Source organism: Xenopus tropicalis, chromosome 5 (assembly GCF_000004195.4).
Source record: "Xenopus tropicalis strain Nigerian chromosome 5, UCB_Xtro_10.0, whole genome shotgun sequence".
NCBI classification, from domain to species: Eukaryota; Metazoa; Chordata; class Amphibia; order Anura; family Pipidae; genus Xenopus; species Xenopus tropicalis.
In genome coordinates this window covers 128452343-128471824 of record NC_030681.2, presented here as the reverse complement: position 1 = coordinate 128471824, position 19482 = coordinate 128452343, and the positions used below count along the sequence as shown (strand labels likewise).

At 41.3% G+C, this 19482-nt stretch overlaps 1 protein-coding gene across 1 annotated transcript; it reads left to right on the top strand.

The window, feature by feature from the left end:
* Positions 1-4287: 4287 nt before the first annotated feature.
* rbp1 (retinol binding protein 1) lies at positions 4288-18628 on the top strand. The gene is given in 4 exon segments (NM_001142134.1): positions 4288-4520; positions 8651-8829; positions 16661-16762; positions 18343-18628. Coding segments are annotated over 4 exon segments (411 nt in total). The 5' UTR covers positions 4288-4447; the 3' UTR covers positions 18400-18628.
* Positions 18629-19482: the final 854 nt, after the last annotated feature.

Here is a 19482-nt window from a genome sequence, read left to right as displayed (position 1 = left end):
GTTTTCTAATCAATTACAAATATTATGTTCTAGGCCAATATTCCTCAATTTGATCATTAACCTTCTGTGAGGTACTGTATCAAACGCTTTAGCAAAATCTAAGTAGATGACATCAACTGCCATTCCAGCATCAAGGTTCCTGCTCACCTCCTCATAAAAGGCAACTAAATTAGTCTGGCAAGATCTGTTACGCATAAAACCATGCTGGCACAAACAATGTCTGCTTCTTATAGGGTTAAGAATAAACTGTAATAAACCTGTCCTGACTCTGTAGGCAGCACGGCTGGTAAATTGAATGAATAAGGGAGTTCCATTGAAACTCTACTTATTGATGTAAACAACAATTGCAATGAGCTAAACCCCTTTGCTACCAGTTGTGCCTGCAAATCAAGCCATTGTGACACAGACCACTGTGTAACCATACATATATTAGCTCTAAGTGGCTTTTCTTCTACTGCTTTACCCTGCTGACCTGCCATGCCGTATATCAGCTGATGCCCTATTGTGTAGTTTAGCACATTCAACTCTTGGCCCAACCACTCTTGGCCCTCCTCTTACACTGCATTGTCACAAAGGCTGATCTCTTCATATGCCAAGATGTCTCACAAGGATACAATGCCAAACTTTTATGTAGTTTTGCCATAGTTATGACAAAAAATATGTATGTATGAATGATTATACATATGGCAGAAATTGACCAAATGTACTGGTTTGTGGTTTTTTTTAGGCTTGAATTTTTTTCACACTAAATGATAACATGAAATAAGGTCTCAAAAAGGCCTGCAGTGTATCATTATCTCCTTTATGACATGGGGTTGGTTGACAGCTCTGTATTTGTGTATATATATGGATATAATATAAATAAATGGATAAATATGGCTTTCAGATTGAAATCCTAACTTATACCTATCTGCAGCTTTTATCCACCAGATGGTGCTGTTGATCCCTATGGCTGCTGCTTTAGCAATTTGCTTTGTTTGCTGCAGACACTTCCAGTCTGAAACCTGTAATTATGTATATCAGTGCATATATTTTATGTATAAAAGACAATATGACATAAGTTTAACTTACAAATCCTGCACTAATGGAGGTGAGCCTATATTCACTGCCTCACTGCCACAGAGGCACACACACCCACACCAGGGACAAGTTATTCAGTTGCCCATTAACCTGTCAGTGTTTTCATGAACTATGCCCTGTTACATAATCAAGCCAAACACAAACTCAGACAGGCAGCTAACTGTACTGCAGCTAACATAGCTGTTGAGACTGAAAAAAGACTCTCCTCCATTATACAATTCCTATTTAAATTCTTTCTGAATAAGAAGATAGATATAAGGGTGAGGTGTGCATGCCATACACAGGTACATTTGTTATACTCAGCATGATTTAAACCAAGGTTTTTGTTTGAATTTACATTATTTTCATTGATGGTAGAAGCACATTCATAGACCTGTATGGAGGGGCAGTTTAAAAGGGACATTTCGCTCTAGTGGGAGCCTCCTACTTTTGCACAAGACCTGCTGTTCTGCCAGTGATGGAAGGCAACTCTACATCCCAAAACAGCCTATGGATGCCAGGGTCAGTGCCAGACTAGTTGCCATCTTTGTACCATGAAAATCCTGACAGAGCATGACAGTGATCCTTAGCAATAGCTGCTCTATAAGATAATGAGGAGAAAATCTGTAGCACAATCTGTAGCACTTCTGACTTGCAGTGTTGGGGTCATAAGACTGATTCTGGCTTGGGCAACATCTGCAAGAAGTTCAGGGCCAAAACTAGGGGAAGGCAGAAGAAGTACAAACCTAGAACCTATGGGGAGGCTCTAGGACTCTAGGCATGTTCTGCTTCTGCTAGCCAAGGTCATTCTAATAAATAGGCAAAAGTGGCATTTGCCCAGGATGCACCAGGATAGGGGGCCCACTAGCACACTTTCATCAGGAATAACATTTGACAAACGCATCCTGCATAGATGGCAGACCCCTTATTGCAATCAACTGAAGGAAAACTACATTATGGTTATTTCTTTACTTAGCATCACAAGGACTACTCCATGTTGGTCCAGGGTGGCACACATGAGGATCGTGTCTACTTAAGCGAAGTAAGCACAAATTTCTTGGGGCAGTGGGGGCCCACCAATTAAATTTCGCCCAGGGCCCACTGGTACCTAAAAGCAGCCCTGCTACTAGTAACATGTACAGAGTGGAGTGGTCGGGTGGATTCCATTAGTGAGTACTGGAAATGTTCAAGCGATGATGAAGAGGGGGTTTAATTAGTGTGATGGACATACAATCAGCATGGGGCAGGGGGGTGTAGAATTTGTTTCATCCTGCAGGGTGGGTGTTGCAGGCAGTGAATATGGAGCACTGGGCCAAGTGTATTGCCTCGGGTGTTTTCTCCCTACTCCAAAAACATACAGGCTGATTAATTAGTTTCTTTGCTTTATACCAGCCAAACACTTCCTACACGTTGTATTTCCTCTGCTAGCGGAGAAAAGATGTGATCCACTTGTGTCACAGGCCTATGGGCTCTTAAGGTGGCCATACACAAGCAGATTCTATCATGATTTTTATGATGTACTTTTTATTTCTAAATTACACTGTTTACATAGCAAATAATTTACTCTACCATTTAAAATTTTATTCTTGAACCAAAAATTAATTTTTTAGCTGTAATATTAGTGTGTAGGCGCCATCTCAGTGCATTGTGCCTGAGTCTGAGCTTTCAGAAGGAGCCAGCGCTACACATTAGAACTGCTTTCAGGTAACCTATTGCTTCTCCTACTCCCATGTAATTGGAGGAGTCCCAAAACGGACTTGGATTTCTTACTATTGAGTACTATTCTGATATCTATTGGGAGCTGCTGTCTTGCTACCTTCCCATTGTTATGCTGATTGGCTTCTGAGGGGGTAATATCATTCCAACTTGCAGTCATTTAGCCTTTTAGACCAATTTGGTAGCTTATCTGCTTGTGTATGGGGCTCCCTTCATGGGCCTCCCTGATTCATATCAGCCTGCAAATCGGCCAGGTTTGAGTTTCTCATCAGATTGGGGACCACATGTTGGGTGGGCATATTAGGAGAAGAAAGGAGGAAACAAGGTTTCAGTTTCAAGGTATTCAGTGTTTGTATGGTGGATCGCCGAAACGGCCGATATTGTGAAAGCCGTATATATTGATCATCCTGTTGATTGGGCCGGACAGAAGATTTTGATTAGGCGCCGTTGAAGGCGCCCAAGCAAAATCTGCATCAGATAGGGGTAGAATTCCTATTGTTTCTACCTCCATATCTGATGATTCAGCACAACACACAAGCGCACCACACAGGAACAACTGATCAACTGGAGCCCATTGTTTCTTATAGTGGCTGTACTTACGGCACTGCATGGACATGCCAAACACAGCAGAAAGCCTGAGAGAAGGCTTGTGTGTAAGAGCCACTATAGATAGTCCCTGCTACAACTCTTGCCCCAACGTCATGTCAAAGGTGATTCATTTCTTGGAGCAAACAGTTTAGTGCCATCTAGGGGGGTTGTGCCAGTGCAAAAGAGACATGTGGTGATTACAGCACAATAACATGGCAAACTACTCCATACTATGGTGCCTGATCTGGAACAAGTGAAATAAATGTTTTTTTTTTCATCTATGTATTTAGTAGCTTCTGTGCCCCACTGGGAAATGTTTTCAACAACATTTCTTTCAGGTAAAATACCTAAATCTCCAGCATGGGCAGTGTGATGGTGCAATGGTTAGCACTGCCATCTACTGTAGCAGTAATGGTGCCCTGGGTTTGATTCCAGCCAGAGCATTATCTGTATCTTGTTGGGTGACCACCCATATTATAAATCTGTAATAGGAATATGCTGGCACTCTATAATGGATAATAATAATAATATATGTTACTACATCATATGAGCAGTTCAGGGGGTACTTATAAAGAACCCAACAAGAAGTTCTAAACTGGTTGCAACTTGCTTTTTATAGAAGTGTCTATGATCTTTCCAGTGATCTGCAAAGCTTGCTCTCTAGCACCTACATTCAGCGTACTTTAGATTGTGAGCTCTACGGGGCAGGGACCTCTATACTCTTGTCTCTTTGATTCTTAACTTATTGCAACTGTACCTTGTATTTATTGTTATACTTTGTATTAATCTATTATTATTTTAATAACCCCCTGTTGTATTAATCTGCAGTACAGCGCTGCGTACATAAGTGGCGCTTTGTAAATAAAGATGTACATACACTGTATCAGAAGGCATGGAGCTCCTGAGATGTCCAGCGGGTGGGAGGTAACTTTTTGCATTCTGATGGAATTAGGAGGGGCTCAAATAACAGCAGGGTCTGAGTAACCCATAAAGCATTAGCAGCCAGAGCTCTCACACACTGCACAGAACCCTCAGCAGGCTCACCACCGGCACACTCCTCCCTTTCCACTCTCGCCCAGCAGCCATGCCTACTGATTTCAATGGGTACTGGAAAATGTTAAGCAATGAGCATTTCGAAGACTATATGAAGGCTCTGGGTGAGTATGTTTCAGCGTCAGGTGGTATCTCCCAGCCCTGACTGCTATGGCTGCCATCCTGCCTCTGCTTTGTTGGAATTCCTCTAGGTTGATATCATTCATTATATATTAACCATTTAAAAGGGTGTGATAGTTGTACTTTTAAAAAAAAACCTCGTTGTTAAAAACTTTTTTATTATGTGTGATATGTAGCCCTTCAAATGTTGCTGTTCTACAACTCACACAGCCTGTTGCAGATTGGACAATTCTGATTTAAAAGGGTAGTACTGTACTGCACTGCCTACTGTATAACCTAGTTGTTCCTTCTTGTGTTTTACAGCCTTAGTCATAAGTGGTATATTGCATCTTTGCATTGTCTCTCCAACTGGGGGGCCCTAAGGGGCTCAGAACCCTGAAAGCAATATAGTATGTGCTAGTTTACTCTCCTGAAATCCCAGCCTGGGGTCAATTAGTGTGAGTTTTTGACTGATCTAGCAGTTTATTCATATGTCTCAAACCTGGGGGGACCATGAACACAAAGGGAAGCCTTGAACTAAAAGTCTGTAAACCCCTGTATTCGCTTCTCAATATGACAAGCAATAATCACCTGTGCCTATATGTAAATATAGATCCTGTCTAGTTCAACTATGTTAACAATAGGAAGAGACAACGCAACATATAGAAACGCAAGGTGCCCCCTGTCCTTTAGAGCAAACCATGAACTACATCTCCCAGAATCCTCAGCTTGGCAGGATAAAAAAAATACTTACTGACAGCTGGAGAGCTAAGTTTGAGTATTACAAACCGAGTATGAATTATCTGAGCAACAGGCAAAAGTTAAAGGATGTGTGTGTTTTTTAACCTCAGTTACACTGTCATTATAATATAAAATGCATAGCTTTAATATTTGGGAAAGGTCAGCTACAATGTTATAATATACTTATACATATTGATAGGTGTTTATAACCACACAAGTGTTTGCAGTCCGCAAGGTGCCTCTTTTTAACCACAAAATGTTCAGATTTGCTAACTGGGGTGGGTGTTGTTTGGCCACAATGGCTGGTGAAGGCACCACACAGTTATGAGACACTGGACGCTCTTTCACCAAAAGGGTTAAAGATGAAATCATGCTGAAACAAAGGCACTTAAGAAATAATCACCTTGGTTGCCGCTCCTGCTTAGCCCTCTGCGCAGTAAATCAGCTTGCCCTGGATTTCTATAGCAGGGCTAATCACACTGGGCAACTAATAGCCTTTTCTTTCAAACAGATCTCTCTCATTTAAAAAGCAAAACAAATGACTTTTTGTCTGGCAGCCTTACCTTTCTACACAAAGGGAGAACCCATCCTAATTAGGGATTAAACCCCTCTTCCAACATTGCTCTTTCCAAACATTTCAGACTGTAAATTCTATGGGGCAGGAACTTGTTGTACCTAAACAAAAAAAACAAAAAAAGTGGTGTAAAATAAATAGTGTGTAGTAAATAGTAAATCCTATTGGCAAAAAGATTTGGTATCAAAATTGATGTTAAAAAGCAGCAGCACTCTGACACACCTATTTATACCAGGGTCAGCACTCAGCTGCACACAAAGTCATTACAATGTTTAAGAATACACAGGCAGGGTGTTGTAGGGATTATTTGTTTAGCCATGGCATCCAGTATAAAAGGTCTGTGTGTGATCCATTAAATGTGTTGCCCAACCTTTAATAATGAGGTTCAAATGGTATTTGGCCTTGGGAGCCCTACCTTTGTGCACTAAAGAAGAACTCAGTCTAATTAGGGACTCGGACAGTTTCTAGCATTGTTTTTGCTTTTCCAAGCAGTTCAGGCCACCCAGAAAGTGATGTTAGCTCTGGCACTACCTTTTACCTCTTATTTATATAGCGCCAATATATTCCACAGTGTTTTCCACATTATTCACATCACCCCTGCCCCAGTGGAGCTTACAATCTAAATCTTTATTAATGTTGCACACAGCATGGTCAATATTACCAGGGTCCAATTAACCTGCTTGTGGGAAACCCATGCAGACATACGGAGAACATACAAAATCCTTCCAGACAGTGCCTTGGCTAGGATGAACCCTAAGATCTGTGTGCTGGGAAAGTATTATCAATAATACAGTGAAATTCCACTTTACATATCCTGATTTTAAGATTTCCTGCATTTTACACCTGTTTAGTGGCCCCACCAATTTATAATGCATGATGCAATTCCCTGATTTTACATTTTCCTGGATTTTACACAATTTTTTTTTCTACTGTATAATTTTTTAAAAAATAAGAGGAGCTATGGGCCCAAAGTGTTTTTTTTTTTCTTTTGCCCAAATTAACACATTTAGTTCATATTTGATCCCCCATTAAGCTCTCTCTAGATATAGATATGAATATATTTTGATCCAGTGATAACTAGTTTTTTTCCCCATTACATGATGCACTGCCTTTTATGACGTGATACAAATGCTGTATTACAAAGTGCTGTACTGAAGCAGTGTCCCAGTCAGTGGCCTCTGTGTTTATAAAGAGAAGTCAACCAACTCCGGGTCACCAGTCAGCTATCCGTTCTGTTTCTGGGCTTCTTTTTGTTTTTAGCCATTTTTATCTCTCATCTTGGAATACATTAGAAAAAAAAAACACAGCAGCTAGATGTCCTCTGTTTACAAAATCATTATCAGAAATTGAACTCACTGCTGGCAAAAAATTGTTGTTAGGCTTCCCGAAACTTCAGGTAAGCTCACCAAATTTGATTGGGTAGTTTGACCAGTTTTAGCCATACTGCCTGTCCGTCTGTGTACATATGCCAAGTTGAAGTGGGCAGCAGCAAAGTCATGTGCCTGAGGGAAGGGGTGCAATCTTCCTTTGTTGCATCCACCCTTGATTCTGGTATGGGGGAGGTACAGGTAGGCAGTGAGAGGAATCGGGTGGGAGACTAATGCCTTGCGTTGAATGCCAATATTACGTGGCCCGTTTCTGCTTTGTCAGACCATACTGTGACTTTGATCAGATGCCAGCTGAACTGTCAAGCTTGAAAATTCTATGTGCCTGTGCACTATGTTCGCACGAGCTTGATGCATAAGCATAAGAGACATGGCTCCTGTTGGCCCAAATAAATGAACAATGAGATGTAGCTTTGCACTTGTATAGACACTCATATTCTATTTATCTATTCTGTTTATTATTTTCATGGTCCAATTGATCAGATGCTGTAGACCTGGGCAGTTTGTGGTCACCTGCATATTTACCTCAGAACAAGGCAAATAAGAAAGATTCTAGAGTTAGGGCAACAATAATAGATAAAACACAATAGTTATGGACTAAATTTGCAGCTACAGTAACCACACTGTACAGTCTGTTTTATACGACAAATGCACCTCATCAAACGCTAGTTACGAATTGGTTTTTATAGGTTACTGTACATATATTACTTAATTTCCACCTCGCTCTAATGGCACACAGGACCATCCATTGGTCTTTCTCCACAGAAGGAGATAATCTGATGCACTTACATCCCTTCCTTCCTGTATCTACACTGATAGACATAGTAGTATTGTCCTGTGTACAGACACAAGGAGTAGATATCGGCACAGAGACATCAGAGTATGCATTCTTATGCCGATATCCATGCGTGTGTCAACATACAGGTCGAGGTGGTGCCTGTCAGTGCGGATACAGGAAGGGAGGCATTGGATTTTCTCCACCTGTGGAGCAAACACAGCAGCAATAAGCCCATGCACAGTCATGTGTGCCATTAGCCTTACCTGTGGCACCTTTTATTACATAAGCACAACAGAGACCTTATCCACACACCCTGGCTCTCCAAAATAATTAAAGCGGTGCACACTGCTGGAGGGATCGGCACCCTCCGCAATAACATTTTTAAGGGCTTGTTCCCTTGTTTGCAGCTCTGAGTGCCATTTGCTTTTGTTGCTACCTTTTATTACATAACCCATATGGCCAAAATGACACCTAACTGTCCTATATTTAATTTGCATTAACATGAATTTGGCCCTCCCTTTGCTGCTATAACAGCCTTTGCTCTTCTGAGGAGACTTCCCACTAAATTTGGAACATTGCTTGTGGGATTTTCTTTCATTCAGGCACAAGAGCATGGCTTCATTGGTGGGATTATAATTCTTCTTTACTCCTATTCAGACGTTAATGTTGCAATAAGGAAAATTGCCAACCTGCTGAAGCCGGACAAGGAAATTATTCAGAATGGCGACCACATGATCATCAAAACACTAAGCACTTTCAGAAACTACATCATGGAGTTTGATGTGGGAAAGGAGTTCGAGGAGGATTTGAGTGGAGTGGATGATCGCAAATGCATGGTAAGAATTAAGGCCAGATTAGCCCATTTCGCCCACAAAGGATCCCTTATGTAACAAACAATGGAATTTTATGAAAGAATTGCTTGGGCTTGTGTCCTTTTCCAACCCCTATAAAACCCAATTCTCCGTTGCTATATTAAGGACCAGCAATGCCATAAAGTGATTTCTACCATTAAAGTTGTGGTGTAACTCGGATGCAAAGTGTGCGCATATATACAGTATTTGCAATCTGCAAATATGCTATATAAAAAGCTTTATGGACATTCACAGTGCAAATAAAAATTTCGCTCTTATGTTTGCACATTAAATGCACCAGTCTTGTCATGCTTTATAAACACGGCAGGGCAAATATGTGTGAATAATTTTGCGCTGCCCAAATTTTATAAATGTCCCTTTCACTGTCTATAGTGTGCTTGAGGGGCCAATAATCATTCACACTGTATATGCTTGGTGAGTAAGTACCCAGTGCTTGGGGGCCACATTGTGCCATGTAAATATTGGGGGGCCAACAGAACAGGAGAAAGGTGGAAAAGCAGGGTTACAACATCAGTCACATGTACAATAGTAAGAGGCAGGGACTAATTGCCCACCCAGCCCTGGGGGCCCTGCAGTTAATAAGACCGGCCCTGGGCACCCACTGGCTTATCATAGGAGGGCCCTGTATTGAGTGTAGATTGGAAATGCAGCCATAGACCTGCACATTAAGGGTTAATTCCAACTTCCATGGCCGCCTCTCAGCTGCAATGCTACATATAAATAATAGCTCCACCGCCACCATACTCCTCCCTGAATCCAAAATGTGGGTGAAAACAAGGTCATCACTTAAAAAAATAATTATCCTGACCCTACCCTCCCTCCTTGCAGAGTTAAGCAGCGTGCATCATTAATACATGTCTGAGAGTTCATGACTTCTTTGGGGAAACACTTGGCAGCGCTATACAGAAAACATCTGGTTTTGGGCTGCACAGAATTCTGGGAGATGCCACCCCCTATAGTCAGTGTAAACAACTGTTTCCTCTCTGAGTTTGCTCTGGTCAAAGAGTTTCTAGTATTGCACTTTCTAGCGCAGATATATGTTGTGACTCAGAGATTTGTATGGGACCCACTTACAGATCATTAGGTTGCCTTTCCAGTACTAAAACATGGGGGTGGCTTTTTATATGAAAATGGGAGCAAAAATGAGTGTTGTAGCTGAGATGCAGTATCTGAAAGGTGACGCTTATCTGTCTTGAAAGGTTATCGTGCTGAAACTAGAGGTAGGCAGAAAAGACACCTGCCATGGGCACAACAGGGGGACAATGGGACCCTAAGCATGTACCTCTGCAGCCTCCTGTAACTACTGCCCTACAAATCAGTATCTAGAGGCAAGTGCAGGGGCTCTTTGCAACCCCACGCTTAGGATTTTTGCAGCAGAGGTGGGCAAGGGGGGCCAGACATTAAAAGTGTTCTCTGTACTAGAAAAGACAAAATTTAGATTTAAAAATCAGAATTTCTGCTCTCAAAGTTACGAGGAGCAGCTTTCTGCAACCTCTGGTAACCAGTTTCAGCTTCAGTTTCTCTTCTCACCATGGAAGCACTCCCGGTCAAGTGTATCACAGGGGGAACATTGCTAGTGGAAGGAGAGGTGAGGAAGTTGCAAAGCTGAAAGATGTTGTACTTTTGTGTGTATAGGTGTGTAGGCGCCATCTCAGTGCATTGCGTCTGAGCTTTTAGAAAGAGCCAGCGCTACACATTAGAACTGCTTTCAGGTAACCCAGTGATCCCCATTCAGTGCCTTGTGAGCAACATGTTGCTCCCCAACCCCTTGGATGTTGCTCTCAGTGGCTTCAAACTAGGTGCTTATTTTTAGATTGCTGGCTTGGAGGCACATTTTGGCTGCATAAAAAAACAGGTGTACTGACAAACTGAACCTCTTTTAGGCTGCCAGTTCATATAGGGGCTACCAAATAGCCAATCATAGCCCTTATTTGGCACCCCAGGAACATTTTTCAAGTTTATGTTGCTCCCCAACTCTCTTTACATTTGAATGTGGCTCACAGGTCAAAATGGTTGGGGATCCCTGGTGTAACCTATTGTTTCTCCTACTCCCATGTAACTGGAGGAGTCCCAAGCTGGACCTGGATTTCTTACTATTGAGTGCTATTCTGATACCTACTGGGAGCTGCTATCTTGCTCCCTTCCCATTGTTCTGCTGATCGCTACAGGGGAGGGAAGTATATTAGCGCACAAGGCACATGACTGTGGCACCCTGGGAAATGAAGAATATTTCTAGCCCCATTTGAAATTTCAAAATTAAATATAAAAACCTCTGTTTGTGTTTTTAAAAGATGAATTTCAATGCAGGATTTGGCTGGAGGAGCTCTATTACCTGATGGGTTTTGAAAAAAGACATTTTTTTCCTATGACTGTATTCCTTTAAAGGAGAACGGAGTCTATTTCAATGAAAAGTGTCTCTGTTTGTAAAGCTGAGCTATAGATGCAGAATAGTGCAGCAAAGGCACCATCTTTGGGTTTTATTCAGATCAGTTTGGCAACACTGAGCCTGCCGGTGCATGTGCAGTTGAAGGTAATTCAGGAGTATGTACTAGCAAGCTCCATGCTGCCGGGAAGGGCTCACCGGGTTTTTTCCTGGTATCTCGCCCTGGTTCCCTATCCTTCTCTGCCTCGTCCCTGGTCTACTAGACTTTCTTTTTAAAAAGCCAAGCCCCCCATTAACATTTGCTAGTCAGCCCACTACATGTAGGCACTAACATGTATGCATACAATAACAAGATCAGCTAATGTAACTACATATCCAGTACAACCACAATAACCAACTTCCTACTGTAAATTATATTTGGAATAACTTACAAGCCATTTTAATGACAAAGGTATTAGAACCTGCTGAGGAGTTCAGTGTCCATATAAAATACTATTCTACAGGTGTAAGATAATATAATATCTTTGTTTTCAAGCAAGGCATACATTATTTGTTATCATATCACAACTATGAGTCACGTGCCTCTAAAAAATCTCGTCATTGCATATCATTTATAGATTATTCATGGCTAATGTACTGAAAAAATTACTTATAGATGCTGCACATATCTTCTAGTGTCTCATAATATATTAGAGATGTTTTGAACAGTCATTAGCCAGCAGTTTGGCTTAGTTGGGCTCTAGGAACTGAATTTTGTGTTTTTTGGCCACATTCAATGCTGCACACCCCAACCAAGCCTGCTGCTCTGCAACCATGAGTGTATTCTTACAGTTGATTCCTGACACGGAGGGTAAAGAGGTCTGCAAATAGGGCAAATTGGGTGCCCCAAATTGGCCCCCCACTGCCCACTCTCTGGTTACTATCAGTGCTTTCCAGCAATAATCATAGAAGGTAATGAAGGACACTTTGGGGGGTCTTGATGCAGCATTATTAGTTAATAAAAAGCAATATAAGTAAAATGCCTAAAACTGCCCTTTGAGGCAGGGTGGCTTTTCTGAATGGGCAATAGGAGCATTTGCCCTAAGGCAATTACAGATTGTGCCAGACTTTACTCTCTAACTCTCTTTTTGTTAATATTTAGGGGTGTAAAATTCCTTTATAGCAAAGGACAGTGCTGCCACATATTTGATGGGATGGTGCTGCAGGAGCCAAACTACAGGATCTTTGCTGTGGGACCACATATAATAAAAGGCATTATTGTCCAAATGGAATAACCCAAAAGAATCAATAAACTGCTTTTAAGCAGGTGCCCAGCAAATGCTCCCTGCTGACATAGACAGCAAGGGCAATGCCCATTATGTTGTACTTTAGCCACTAGAGGGCAGCAAATAGACTGGTAATAAAAAAAAAAAAGGCTGTGGACTTTTAATTTTTAAAATGTATCAAAAACAGAAGCGTATTAAAGAGCAAGGGACACATATATTTTATTTATTATGTAGAAGGTAGGATATGAACTAGAACAGCACAAGTGTTATAAGGTGCCATAAAGGTCATGTTAGGGCTAGTGATGGTATAAGGACATTGCATTACATATTTGTTACTAATTGAGTTTGCTATGGCACTGCATTAAAGGTAGATATACTGCAAGAGTAAAATAAATAAAGTAGGTCAGGAGTCACTGATACATACAGTTATTAACATTTATTTATAAAGCGCCAACATATTCCGCAGTGCTGTACAAAAAGTGGGTTTCAATCATACATTGGACATAACATATAAAGCAACCAATAACCGATACAAGAGGTAAAGAGAGCCCTGCCCAAAAAAGCTTACAATCTACAAAGAGAAAGGGTTGAGACACAAGGTGTGGGAATGGGCAATGACATTTAACGTTACATTCAAGGTTGAAATATGGCCTAACAGGGGTCAAACTCTACTAATAATTTGGATATTAGTCAATTTTTCCCCAAAGTTATGCACACCCAGCACCTCGGGAGACAGCGAGTTTGTTATACAAAAGAAATACAATATATATTATTAACAGGCCAGTGTGGCTTGGTCACTGCTAAAGTGTACATCAGTTTGGGGATATTATTTGTTAGCTGGTGGGACTTGGTTTCTGCAGTCAGTCTGGGCCATATTATTTAATAGCCAGTTTGACTTGGTCACTGCTACAGCACATGTGAGTCTGGGCCAATGTTAGAGGGTACAGTGCTTGCTTGTATCACACAGTACAACTTGATGTACAGCATTCCCTACAGTCCATGGCATTGTGATGATATGGTGAGTAGTACAGAGTAATACACAGTGAAGCTGGGGCTGCAAATTAGCACAGTGCCAATGGAACCTAACATTGTAACTGCTGGAGGGTGTTGCATTGTGGATGGCTAAGCTAAAGGGAGGCCAACATGACTTTTTTTAGTTTTGAGGCTTAGAGTCAAAACTATTCAGGACAGTACATCTTTCCCAAACTCTGCATTTGCTTCACTGTAACCCCCTGCCTTTCTTAACCTTTTAGTTGCTGCACCCTGTAGATCGAAACTGATTAGTGCTAATTGCTGGTTGCTATGTGTAACTGCATTGATGCAAGAACTTGTAACCCCTATTTTCCAACTCATGACTAGCAACCACTCGGATAATAGTGCACTGGTTACATGCTCTACAATGGGTCCCTGCTGTGTGGAGGAATGGATGGGAGTAGTGACACTACACCTCTATACTGCACAAGTTAGAATGCCAGGTCGAATAACTGCAACAATTAGTCTGGCACAGGGATACCCAGACTGTCACCCTCTCATTTACTTAGCCACCTGGCCTCCATCATGAGATCTACCATAATAAACATAGTGCATAGTTCCGGACCTGCCACTTTAGATACAGAAACATACTGTATCTAAAGTGGCAGGTCTAAAAAGGAGTCAAAATAGGCCCTGATATCTCAAGTACACAGAGGCCCAAACAGCCCCAATAAATAGCGATTATCTACAATGGTATCTTAGAGCAGCCCCTCTGGCATTTGCCAGAATCCACAGATTGCCAGTCTGGGCCTGTAAAGTGGGAACAAATGTATACAGTGGCCAGACTGGTTACAATCTTCTATGCTGGGATGAAACTACAAGGACAAATGGGAAGAGCATCTACACTCAAAAGCTCTGGTATGTTGGGGGGAAAAAAGTAACAGGATGGCATCCCGCTGTATTCCGTGGTGTACAAGAACCATTTAAGTAATCTACTGGTAGACTGCGATCTACCTCTTGGGCACCCCTAGTCTGGCCAGTTTCAAGATACACCTTTAGTGGTCCGGATTGCCTCCAGCAGAAAAGTTCAGGGAGTAAATACTAACCCGCATTGTAGACACAGTAAGAGGAAAAGCTAGGAAACAATCAAGTGAGGTAAGGGAGAGCTGGTGGGGCACTGGAACAAGAAGTATGGCCTTGGGTGGCAATGCCACTTGGCCCAGCTCTCGGTCCATAAATGGTAGTTAAGTGTACAACTGTTTGTTTGCAGGGGTCCATTATGCAGGGGGATTTATCTCTGCACTGATAACCAAAATATCTACCTCACAAGGACCAAACATGGACCATATTTGCCCTTTTTAGCTCCAGAAATAATAGCAAAAACCACAGATTTTTTTGTGATGAAAACATAGCAAAAAGTATGCATTATTAGTGTGGTTCCTTTAACATGTTTTCCTGCTGGAGAAATCTGTCAGCAACTCATAGAATGAGTGTGTTGGCTGGAGCTACAAAAAAACCCTTGAATTGCTGAATTTACAAGGGACTGTAAGAAATATATGGTACTAACTATTTATTAAACATCCCCAACAGCAACTGTTCCCCTTTAAAAGATAGTGGCCATGCATCCACATCTGTGCTTGTCGCTGCTACCCCTGTAATTTTACAACAGTAAATGTTCTTTTACTTGATAAAATGGGAGGGATTACAACTGTGTTTATAAAATCCTAGCAGATTAAAAAGCCGCCTGTATCAGATGAGACCTTTGGTATTTGATCTTCAGCCTGGAGCTATTCAAAAGCCTAGAAAAAAAAACATCCAGACAGTTTGGTGCTATTTTATTCCATTAAAATAAGTGCAAATTTTTTACATTTTAGACTTAAATGGTGCCCCTATAGATTGCCCAGAGTGACCCTGAGGAATGCAACTAGTTGCACAGGAGCCTTGCATGCACTGGATGGAGATTTACCCTTTGCAGCTCCTGTTTATTTACTGAAGTGCAATCTTTCTCGTGCCGCATCCAAAGGGCAGGAGAGGAGTTGTAAGAGCAAAGCTCACTTGAAATAAGATAAGATTTTACCATCTTAAATCTGCTGAGCAGGGCTCGGCAGGCATAAATGGCTTTTCATTACTAGTTTGGCACCAGACAAGATATTACAAATCCTTTGTGAAATAGAGATCTGGCACCCAGTGCTCTGGGGGTTGGGAAATCGGATCTTGCCATTGTGCAGAGCTTTCTGTAGGCAGTGCCTGGAAGCCTCTCTGGTGCGGCTTGTCTTGCCCAGTTGCAGCACACATGCATTTACATTTGCACACAGCAGCTGACCTATAGAAAGTTAGCCTCATTGAGGGGCATGGTGTTTCTGGAACCCACCCCCTTTTGATGTCATCTAAGGGGGCATGGTGGGATTAGGTCTTGTCAGGGTTGAGAAAGGGCGAGTACAGGCAGGCAAGGCTGTTTTAATAAAGGGGCAATTGCCCAGGGCCCCCCTAAAAATGGCAGACCCCTCATTTTAATCAACTGGAAGAGCTCAACATAACTATTTACTTTAATCTTCTATTAGAATAAATGTTTCTTAGGAATTTTTTTTTTCATTTAATAAATCTGCTTTGTCCAGGGCAGCGCATCTTGATCTCATCTCCTTCACTAACTATAGGCTTTCTTTTTTTCCTGCCATAACCGATTCAAATTCTCCTGCAGTCCTTTTACAAATATCTTGGGGTAGCAGTAGGAGCCCACCAATGAGATCTTTGCCCTGGGCCCATTCGTACCTTAAAGGGTCATAAAATTTTCACCTCGCACATCAGTAGTCTAAAATGTACACAAGTTGAAGTGCCAGGAAGCTATTGGTTTCAAGCAAAGTCTAAACCTTTGGTATCATGTGAATGCCAACTCCCCATAGAACCTGACAGAAAAGTGTCAAGAGCCAGCCCAACTGAATAATACGGGTACCATATTATGGAAAGCATTTTTCTTTGCAGAACTACAATTTACTTCAGTATAATAAAAATAAAAGTGGAGTTCACAAGTTAATGATGTTTTTTCTGTTTTTGCCTTAGTTAGCCTGTTGAGAAAAGGCACTCATATTTTGGCTAAAATTGTGTAAAATGCAGAAAAAAACAGTCCTTGGATTAATGGCAAGCTAGTTATTGTCATTGTGTTTCTCTTTGCCAACAGACCACAGTCAACTGGAAAAATGATCAACTGGTGTGTGATCAGAAGGGTGAGAAGGTGGGACGTGGCTGGACCCAGTGGGTGCAAGGAGATGAGCTGCACTTGGTATATTTCCTTTTATGTCCTATTAAAAAATATTTGTCTCGTGTTATTTTTAATCATTGCCATAGTCAGGATATTACAAATTTAACAGGAAAACCCCATTCAAAAATAGTTTTCTCTTGTGCTTAAAAATGCTGTCTAATAATGACTAAAATAATGTACAGGTATGGAATCTGTTACCCAGAAACTCTTTACACAGAAATCTCAGAATTACTGAAAGGCCATCTCCCATAAACTCCATTTTGAGCAAATAATTTGAACCAAAGTATGGAAATCCCCAGGCCCCAAGCATTCTGGATAATAGATCCTATACCTGTATTTTGCTAACTGTGTACTCCTGCATTTATAGCTCCCTTCCTGTTTCTAGTCAGGTTTATCTCAAGACCTTTAGGCCAGTGATAAACAGGCCATTTTGACCATCCAGCTCATAATGGCGCAGATGTCTGCTTGTCACCTCTCCATGTGCGTCAGTTAGGACATTCTGTCTTTTACAACATTAGAAGTGGTTAGAGGCAGATTAGGGTGATAAGATCATTTGAAAATTCAGGAACACATCTAATAAATTTTGAAAAGACGCCTACCACTGACTTCTACAGAAACTCACAACCTTTTGCTGCCAATTTCATTATATTCAAGTTTACATTTCTTGAATATTGAAGGTTGGAAAGTTCAAATTTGAAGATAGCTGAGTTTTTCCTTAAAAAACTAAAATGGTGGCAAAAATGTAATCTCAAATGTTGCTGAATCTGCCCCTATGTCCCCTCTCTAAGGTCTAGCCTAGTGTAGTTTAGCACAGTAAGAAGAACAAGCCATTTTTAGGCAGAAGGGTGTGTGTGTTCATGTGTTCAAAAAAATGTTGTTGCATACAAGTTTAGGCTTTACAAATGGAACTGCTTCAAATACAAAGACGCCTTTCTCTTCTCTGTATTCAATAGACTTTCCTTCTTTTTATTTCCTTCTTTGAAATGTTTAATCCCATTACACACTGCAAGTGAAGTGGAGGAAACAAAAATAATATAAAGAAAAGTTTAAGATTCAGACTTCCCAAAAGGATCATTTTCTTGAACAAAAAGAGTTCCTGGGAGAAAGCCCCATGCATTTATTTAAGAAATGTAAGTGGAACACATGATAAAGGGGGAACATGTGATATATATGTTCTCCTTGCTGTAGATAAGGGTGCCCAGTCTAAATGCCAATTAGGGTTAGATTTGAAAGCAATTGCTTTTATATTATATTGTATAACCATGAAGCTATAGCAGCTACTATTAGAACCGCGTGTTCATATATTTGTAACCTTTGGACAAGCTAAGAGGGCTATGAAGAAATAACCACAAAGATTGGCTTGATCCCAAAGAGTCTAAAAGCTCTGCACTGGTGCCAGAGTGTGTAACTACCCTTCATGTAATCAGAGATATATTTTCTTCACTATGGCCTCTTATGAATTATAATCAGGAGCAGGACTGCAAGGACATGATTACATACTGGAAATCTCCACGATGCGATTGCAATAGAAATGAATGGGAAATGCATGCTGTGATTCTGGTTCGTCTTAAGATTTGTCTAAATGAGCTTTTTCTTTGCAGGAGATGCGAGTAGGAGATGTTGTCTGTAAACAGGTTTTTAAAAAGATACAACAGTGATGCTGACTACGCACAATAAACCACCACCTGGAGTAGAAGAGTAAAAACAACCCCACCCCTTGTTCTGCTGCATTGATGTTTTAGAGTTGAGTCTCCGTGTTTTATAATGTGTCTTTAGGTACATTAATAAAAACACTAATCTGACTTCTGTGTGGATTTGCTACATGTATTGTTTTCTTCTAATGGGGTAATGAAATGCAGACTGTGAAATGAAATACACTGTGCTGCATACAGCTAAGTGGGATTTAGTTATGCCTATGACTAGGATTGCCACCTTTTCCTTCAGGTCTTACTGGCCTTAAGGCCCCCATACACGGGCCGATAGAAGCTGCCGATATCGGTCCCTTGGACTGACTCGGCAGCTTATCGGCCAGTGTAGGGGCAGAAACGAGGGGCCTGGCCTATCCCCACCTATCCCGCAACATCGCCAAGCGAGCGGATCTGCCCGTGTATGGCCAGCTTTACGTAGGAGTAGGGGGTGGGACAAAGAGAGCCAGAGTTGTGATATTTTTGAGGACAGCTGTGCCAGGAAAGGACTACCACACTTCAGAATAGATAAGTAGGTAGGGTTTGGGGGAGCAGAAAGAGGGCTTCTGGGCTGATCGTAGACAAGCCCAGGGGTGAGTGAGGTGAGTGTCCATGAAAAACTGTGATTTATGTGATTTTTTTTTTTTTATGAAGAAACAGTCGTGAAAGACTTTTTCCCTGAGTCAAGGGTCCAGGGCAAGGCACCTGGACCAAATTTGTGAAGGGGTGACCGAATGCTATTTGAGAATGAGAAACTTAAACTTTGAATTTTAATTTAGTATGATGTGCTGGGTGGCTTAGAGCAAGTTTGGAACAATTGTATTTAGTTGAGGCCCAGGGGTGGAACAACTATGGATTACAAATTTGTAAAACACCAGCCAGGTGGCAACCCTACCTATGAAAGAGTCCCATTTAGAGGGCCATTAGGGGGAAAAAAGGCTTTAGGCTTAATAAAACCCTACAAAAAGAAGCACTCAGATTAGATGAAATCCTGAACTGAATCCTGAATTCAGTGCCTCCCTAGGTTTAAAAAGTTTGCGCGTTTTTAAAATGGCA